This window comes from Lutra lutra, chromosome 2 (genome assembly GCF_902655055.1).
Source record: "Lutra lutra chromosome 2, mLutLut1.2, whole genome shotgun sequence".
In the NCBI taxonomy this organism is placed as follows: domain Eukaryota; kingdom Metazoa; phylum Chordata; class Mammalia; order Carnivora; family Mustelidae; genus Lutra; species Lutra lutra.
Window position 1 is genome coordinate 194,815,373 of NC_062279.1, and position 9,085 is coordinate 194,824,457.

Here is a 9,085-nt window from a genome sequence, read left to right on the forward strand (position 1 = left end):
AGAAGTAACACTTTAATAACACAGGGTAATAAGATTCCATATCCTATTTGTAGATTCCTGTAAAAGAAACTGGTTCCATATGTCTTTTATATAAAACATATTTGCAGCTGTCTCTGAGAGTATAGATATAATGTCATATTGTGGAAAAGAAAAACTTCTTAAACTGCCTACCTGCTAAATCATTCCTGTTCTTAAGCTTTGGTCTGAAGAAGAATCATTTAATTTTACTAAAATATTGTTGGCTAGGCTTACATCTAAATTTCTGCTTCAGTGGGTATGTGTTATACCAATGTTCTAAGCAGTATAGTATGGTGGTCTATGGACCACACATTTATAAGCATTTTTATAGGAGGTCGTAATATTTAATTTCTGCTGAAAACAGTAAATGTGATGGGAATCACATTTTATATAGACTAGCTAGGAATCAGATATAGTGTACATGTCCAAGTTATTTGATATCTTTAGTCAAAAACTAAAATAAAATTTGATGTACATAAGTATTAAGTAACTTGGAAAGCTTATGTTTACATTCAGAGAATTGCACATCACTTTTCTAAAGGTGTCTTTCCAAATTTTACCAACTAACACGATACTGCAAGTGAAGGGGAGGAAAAAACCCAAGTAAAGATTGTTTCAATATTAAAGCTGTCAGGGAAGCATAAGGGCAGTCAGAGAGCTTGATTAATTAATACCTGCAACTGGGATCAAATCATATAGGTCAGCTTCTCCAAATATTTCAGGGTTGATGAGAAATTAGGACCACTAATAAATGAAGAGTGAGTGACATTAAATTAATGATGACTTTAAAGCTCCTGGGGTATTGAATTCATCAGTTGAGTTTATCCTTAATAAGAAAAACAGCAAAGAGAAATCTATGCAATTAGAAGCAGTATGCTTGTAATAAGAGAAACTATTGACAAAAACAAGCATGGAATATTTTGTTTAAATTTAGGCACTTTGTTAGAGAAACTAAAAGTACTATTATTTTAAAAATACAGATAACTAGTATGGCAAACTTACAAAAAAAGATGTATTTAAAATATTTTAGTAAACCTCATGATAGTCTCTAACTATTGGAAAATCACCAGAATCATTTGGAAACAAAGTGTGCATGTGAAATAAAATGAGATACTAATTTGATTAAAGAGAACATTGAGCTAAATGAAAGTTGTTAAGGATAAGAATTCCGATTGAATCTAAACTCTGTGGTATGGTTTACCAGTCATTTCATGGTCTGATGATAGCTTCCCACATGAGTCACATTTCTCATCTTCATCCCTCCCTGTTGCCCTCCAGTACTAAAGACATCATGCTCTAGGACATGTAATCATTCTGTTCCCCAGACTAGCTGATAGTGCATGATCATTTTTGCCCTCTCTTTACCTTTCATTGAACTGCATCTTACTACTTTTTGTTTCTTAGTTTAGATGGCACTTCTTCTGAGAAGACTACCCTGAATTTCCTTCTGGGTGAAGAATATTTCTGTGTGCTTCTATACCACCATGTGTTTCCCACTGTAGTCCTCACAATCTAGCCTGACCTGTCTGTCTATCTATGCTAGATTCTTGGAGGAAATGAACCCTTTTTTCTTGTGTACCATTCTAACCCCAGCATCCAGCAGAGTTCTCAATAAACATTTACTGTGTGCATGAAAGGACTCAGTGCTCCATGAATGGTCTATTAAGTTTCTTGACTGAAATATCAAGAAATTTTGTATAGAACTTACACAGAAACAACTCACAGGGGATTTACCTATATGCATTCTTATTTCTCAATATCTGTTGTAAAGTAGTTTCACACAAACAAAGTCAATGGACTACCTACATCAAAATCATCTGAGACATTGTTAAAATAGTAAGTTCTTGTACCCCACCCATAACTTCTAACATATAATTTCTGAACATGTACTCATGAGATTCCTAGACACACTAAAATTAAGGAACCGGCTGAAAGGAATTTATGTCAAGGATGGGTCTTTATTTTTAGATACAGAATTTTATCTATACCATTATCTCACAAAAGTATAGGATATAAAATTCTTTTTTTTAAAGATTTTTTATTTATTTATTTGTCAGAGAGAGAGGGAGAGAGAGCGAGCACAGGCAGACAGAATGGCAGGCAGAGGCAGAGGGAGAAGCAGGCTCCCTGACCAGCAAGGAGCCCAATGCGGGACTCGATCCCAGGACGCTGGGATCATGACCTGAGCCGAAGGCAGCTGCTTAACCAACTGAGCCACCCAGGCGTCCCTAAAATTCTTTTTTTTAAGATTTTATTTATTTATTTGACAGAGAGAGATCACAAGTAGGCAGAGAGTCAGGCAGAGAGAGGAGGAAGCAGGCTCCCCACTGAGCAGAGAGCCCGATGCGGGACTCGATCCCAGGACCCTGAGATCATGATCTGAGCCAAAAGCAGCGGCCTAATCCACTGAGCCACCCAGGTGCCCCTAGGATATAAAATTCTTAACTCATATATCCATAACAGGTTTATACAGAGAAAAAAAGATGTACATATAAAAAACCAAGTTGCGTTAAATAATATTTTAGAAGGTAGCAGAAGCAGCAACATCCAGCAAATGGATAGATACACTAATCCATATAGATTCTGCTTTGTCAGGCATTTTTTGCCTACTTTTATATCAATCTGAAAGTTCGTGGAATAAGATAATCTACTAATGAGCCAGTCAAGAAGGATAAACTTATATTAGCTTCAGATCCTATTGCTATAGGACACTGTGATGAGAGATTATCGTGTATGAAAACAATCCAGACTTGGGCAGGCTACGGTCCATGCTTAACACCTGTAACAATACCACGGTAATTGGTGAGAGAGGAAAACTATCCCTTTATCCCATGCTCACTTTAAAATACCACAGGCTTTTCTTCTCTTTTTCAGTGTTTCTTTAAAAATACCTCATTTTAAAGTGTCATATAAAAGCAATTCTTAGGATTATTTCACAGGTTTTCCCTGTTGACACAAGCAAATTATTTGAAAGAAAAAAATGGCTGGTCAATATTCTTATAATTAGGGAGGCTGTATACCCTCTTTTGCCTGAGATGGTTTGATTTAACCCTATATTCCTATTGTTATTATTAATTACACTTTCATTCTCAAAAGTGTCCCAGTTTGAATGATAAATTGTATGACATCTAAATTTTAAACAGTACTGGCAAGTGGCTTGAGTCCTATAAAGTTTTTGGAAAGAAAAAGCAATTTTTCATTGATAAAGTTCTTGGTTTGTATCAAAATTCTGAAACAAAATAATTATATTACTAAATTGCCAACAAAATAATTTTTGAACAACTATAATCTCCAAGGACATCTGGAAATAATCACAAAAGCAGGTACCAGAAAATTAACAAAATCCTATCTTAGTCTGGCCATCAACCCCACTCAAAATCATTTGACATGCCCTTTGTCAACATTCATTTTCACTCCCCTTGGTCGTACAGATAGTATCTGGAGGAGTATATAGACTATCAGATTAAGCAGTAGATTTCCAATTTCTGCCCATGTTGAAATGAAATTACTTTTTACCTCAGGTTTTAATATTAAGGAAAATTTAATAGTGAGAAACAGAAACAAAATTTAAAAAAAATAATTCCAAGTAATGAAAGAAATTTCTAGGTAACTCAGTCCGGTTGCCTTTTCCTGGCTGAGGCTAGCGAGGATTATAAAGTCCGCCTCCTGGTAACCCAGGAAGATAGTTTTAAATGTCATTTGATACTATTTTGAAGATTTCACTTGTGGTTTCTGCCAGTACTCAAGGAAAGTCACTCCTTAAGCATTCGCACAGATACATAGATTGGGAGGCAACTTCAAAAATCTCTTACGAGTTAAATTCTAGACTCTGCCAGGTGAAGTATGAGATTTAAGACCTTCATTTAAAATACATTTCTTTTTGTTAAAGCCCAAAATACAAGTAACTTACTCTTAGATGCCACCATGTATAAATATTGAAAATTTATCATCCATCAATTGCGCAACATTGGCTTAATAACAACCAAACAGTTGTCATAGTCTTTATTTATTGTGAAGATGTACACTTCAAATTTTACTCTGTAAATACATTAGCTGAGAAAGGTTAATATTAAAACATAGCATTGAATATTACCTATTAATGTACAATCTTTATACATACACACACACACACACATATACACACACACCCCCTCATATTTATTGAGTCCTTTTAATTTGCCTAGCATTGTTCAAGGTACTCTAAAATAATTTCATCTCAATAATCCTCAAAAACATTAAGAAATAAGTATTATCCTATTGTCCACTTTATGGTTTGTAAATTGAGATACAGAGATTAATTAATTGTTCCAGGTCAGTGTAGCTATATCAGAGCTAGAATTGACACCATAGCCTGCATACCCAAACTCTGTACTGTTTCTTTCTGTTGATGTTTCTTTAACATATGGTCAGTCAGTTTGTACTTTCCACTGATTATACCGCTGTTTGAATGAATCCACTTTGACCTCTTGTAGCTCAGGAATTATAATGGTGTTTGTGTTAGGAATAGGATATGGAGGATTACTTTTGTATTAGCATTTGTGTGAAATAAAGAAGACTTTCCTCTTTATAAATAAAGGCATTGCAATGAACCCTTAATTCCCTGCATCTAACTCCTACTCCAGCACTGTAAATTTCCTGTTTGTTTGTTTTTTAAAGTATACATCCTGAGCAGAAAGAAGACATATGGCACATACCTACTTATTACATTAGAGAGCTAAGCACCAGATTTCATCTTAAGAGGAAATAGTAACAGGAATTCTAAACCCCAGAGGTGAAGAGGAACAAGAACATAGTGGGCATTATGTGCTGGTTGTAGCCTGATAAATGTCAACAGCTTTTTAGCTTTTGTGGCCAGGAGACAAAAGGGGATTGTGGGAAGTTTGACGATATATATGTGTCAGAATATATATGCTCTGTCTAAAGGGTCAAGAATGATGAAACGTAAGGACAATAGTGTGACTGCTTTTAAATAAAAATCAGATATCCAGATTATTATTTGCAATATGACTTTTAAGTGTTAGTAAAGGATGTAGTTTAAGACACTTGCCAGCCAAACAAACAAAAAATGGTCTGTGGTCCAGATTCAGTATATTCTAACCAGTTTAATTCTGGTCTATGGGACATACGTATCTTTCTCAACTTACTGTAGGGTTACATCCTGATAAACCCATTGCAAATTGAAAATATTGTAAATTGTACATGCGTTTAATACACCTAACCTACTGAACATCATAGCTTAGCATTTCCTAACTTAAACATGCTCCGCACACTTATATTAGCCTATGGTTGGGCAAAATCATTAAACACAAAGCCTATCTTAAAATAAAGTGTTGAATATCTCCTGTAATTTCATTCAATAAATTAAGTATGTACTGAAAATGAAAAACAGAGTGGTTGCATGGTCACAGGATGGTTGTAAGTGTATTGGTTGTTTGTCCTTGTGATGATGGGGCCGCCTGGGAGCTATGGCTCACTGCCACCGCCCAGCATCATGACAGCATTGTACCCCATAACACTAGCCTGGGAAAAGATCAAGATCAAAACTCAACATATGGTTTCTACTCAACGCATATGGCTTTAACACCATCATAAACTTGAAAAATTGTAAATCGAACCGTTGTAAGTCGGGAACCATCTGCACCATACATAGATATGGAGGAGAATCCTTGCAGCTCTAATTGTACGTGGTTCTTCTCCTGACCCTCATGTACCCGTCATGTACCTCATGTACCCGTCAGTAAGTGTGTGGCAATAGGCTAATGTTGACTAAACAACACCTAACAAATGCTTACTCAAATGAATGTTTCTGAGATTGCGAAAGGTATAAGGAGTTCAAAAAACGCAGATACATCTTCTGACTTATGATCCTCAGACTCTAAATAACAACACAGAAACCCAAGGCAATAATTACAGTTCAGTGGGCATACTTCTTTAATAGTACTTACGAGAGTGCTAAGGAAACAGAAAGGAAGACGTAACTATACTTGTTTATCAGAGGGTTGTATTTTGGGTCTTGATTGAATCAGAAAGAGTTTCTTTCAAAACAGAGAAGGTGGATGTGAATAGAATTATTGGCTTAGAGAACCAATGTGTAGGGATATGATGGTTTAAAATGCCTAGAATCTTCAAATCAAGTCGTTTATTTTTCAGAGATTGTGGAACAAATCAGAGAGAAATGCCAAAATACCACACTAAATAATATTAGAACCAAGCTTAGTTCAGTGTATTTTAATTACTAATTTGCTTTACAACATTAGACATAAATATTACCTTCTCTTCCCTTTAAATTTGAGTAATTACTATGAACCCTTACAAAGGTTATCATGATAACATTAGGAAAACGTTAGTAAAATTTAATGGTCAGAAAGAACCTTATTTATTGATCTGGTTTAAACTCCAATAGGTGCAGAAATTTCTTCTATAGCTGCTCAAGAATAGCTATATCTACTTTCACAATTCTAATGAAGAAGAGCTGTCTGCTTGCCTGCAATTGAGTTTTATTGTTGAATAACTAATTTCCCGAAAGCTTCACATTGCATTGAGTTCCAATCTGCCTCCATGTAAGTATTTTTTTCAGATTTTAAGGTGTCTCTTCTAAAATAACAGAAAATAACGTTTAAAATTTTTATATGGAAATTCTTAACATTTTTGAAGACAGACATATTTTTTTCTTTTCATATTCTCTCCTTGGGCCACCAAGCTCCTTCAATTATTTATGTATTGTGGTTTCCAGAATTCCATGAATCAGTTATCTTTATTCAATCCCATTTCTCCAAGTAGTACCTCTATTGCTTATTAATATTTTTGTCATGATCATGAATGGCAAAGGATAAAGAAATATGAATACATCAGTGCACAACTGTCCCAATGCTGAAAAAAATGATACAAACAATATGTCTTCCATATTAGAGATCTAAGATATCATTTAAGTATATTAGTCTGCATATTTGGGTTAGATTTGGAATGCATATCTAGGAAAATCCCGTTATTTCCATTGTCCTTGTGCCCTATATGTGTTGAGAATGCTACCTCTATGAAAATTTGTATGGAAAGAAAAGATAAATTTTCTTGAATTCTTAGCCATATGGAGTAGTTCAGAACTAAGTGGGCCAATCTGTTTGTGGAATCTAATGTTGTTACCCTGTTTGCCATAACATGTGCTTTGTTACGTCTACCCTCCCGCTCTTTTTTTTTTTTTTTTTTTTGCCCTTTAGACCAATTTATTTTATATCCATTTAAAATATCATCCAACAAAGGACAATGAAGTTTACAGCTGGGACAGGTATACATAACTCGAGGCATTTGCAGTCCATCGTGCCCATTGAATAACAACTTTGCTGCTGAAATTTCTTAAAACTTACCAAACTAAAACAAAAGCCTGAATGATACAAAAGGAGGAGCATTTCGGGGTAGTCTGTTCTGTCAATTGGCTTTTTAAAAAAAGAGGAAACGCATCCTGTTTCCCGCAGACCAGTAAATAAACAAGAGCTACATGAAGCAGTGTGAGAGTATTAAGACATTTCTCAAGTCTTCTCAAATGAGTCCAAGGTGGGGATGGGATGGAGGAGAAAATTGATAGAAAAACATTGCTATAGACACCATAACAAACAATAAATTTAGATAATTTAAAATTAAAAAAAAAAAGGCAAGAGGCAGCATTTCAGCAGCAAAGTGCTCGATAAAAAGTATATTGTAGAGGGTAATACACGAAAGTTGGGGTAAGAAGAGGGAGGGAAAATGGGTCAGTAGGATGGGCGAAGGCCTCAAAGGAAATACGGCATCGTCATTCTGGGAGGAATAACACGTTCTGAATCTGGAACTGCCCGGAATAACTTTGGTTCTCTTGTATTTACATCTTTGAAGACCATGATCGAAGCAATATTTCCACAACGATAGCAGTAATTAGGAGCAGACCATACTGTTACAAGCTTCTCATCAAACATAAATTTATAGCCTTCGTGCACTAGTTGATGTGCTCTGCAGATGAGTTTTAAGTTGTTGATATGAACAAACTCATTTGTGACCTTTGCGCCAAAAAGCCAACCTTCTCCTCGGGGACTGATTGCCCAAGTATCCACATCTTCAGGATCTGACCAAACCAGATCACAAAATGCTCCTTTATGAGGAATTTCCTGATTCCGTTCAATGGTTCGAATTTGATCCAGTGTTTTGATATCAGGAGATAAACCACCATGAACACACAAAATCTGCTCATCTATTAAAGCTGCTACTGTGAGCATGTCGAAAACTTTGGTACAGTATCTCCAGGCATTAGCATTTCCATATTTGGTTTGGCACTCATCATAAAATCCATACACCTGTGTTATCTGTCTACTCTCATGATTTCCTCGCAAAAGTGTAATACGATCAGGCCATTTAGCCTTTAGTGCAAGAAGGTAAGTGAAGGTCTCCAAACTATAGTAACCTCTGTCTACAAAATCACCCATAAATATGTAGTTTGTGTCAGGAACCTGACCTCCAGTTCTGAATAGGTCACAAAGGTCATAAAACCGTCCGTGTATGTCTCCACACACTGTTACTGGTGTTGATACTGGCTGGACATTTGACTCTTCTAAGAGGAGGTCACAAACATAGTCACATAGCCGCTTCAGGTCGTTCTCCGGTAAGTACTTGCACAGCCACGCTATCTCCACATACTTGTCCAAGTCTAGGGGCGCCATTTTAGAATTAACAAGCCCCGACGGCGGCGGCGGCAGCGGCCTCCCCCTCTTTTTTTTAACCTTGCCTGTTTTGCAATATTTCTTCCTGCCTCCCCTCCCTCTCTCCCTCCCTCCCTTCCCCCTTCCTTCCTTTCTTCCTTCCTCCTTTCCTTTCCTTTCCATTCCTTTCCTTCCCTTTCCTTTTCCTTTCCTTCCCTCTTTCTTTTTGCATTTCATACTAGTCTTCTTAATCCAGACAAAATGGTACTCTTCAATGTTGTATTACTTATGTTCTTATAGGTGACTCTGAGGAAAAGCAGTGTGCCAGAGGGATTCCATTAAAGTGGAACTTGATAGATTGATTTGAGTAAAATGATGAAGCATTTTGTTAAGTCTCTCACATATAA

General features: G+C 36.1%; 1 protein-coding gene across 1 annotated transcript; it reads right to left on the reverse strand.

The window, feature by feature from the left end:
- Positions 1-7,203: 7,203 nt before the first annotated feature.
- LOC125093767 (serine/threonine-protein phosphatase 6 catalytic subunit-like) lies at positions 7,204-8,733 on the reverse strand. Its single transcript, XM_047719419.1, has one exon. The coding sequence runs from the start codon at positions 8,697-8,699 to the stop codon at positions 7,782-7,784; it is 918 nt and encodes a 305-aa protein (XP_047575375.1). The 5' UTR covers positions 8,700-8,733; the 3' UTR covers positions 7,204-7,781.
- Positions 8,734-9,085: the final 352 nt, after the last annotated feature.

Bases quoted from the DNA above. Each gene is read 5' to 3' on its own strand.
- LOC125093767 (XM_047719419.1), bottom strand. From the start codon at position 8,699: ATGGCGCCCCTAGACTTGGACAAGTATGTGGAGATAGCGTGGCTGTGC.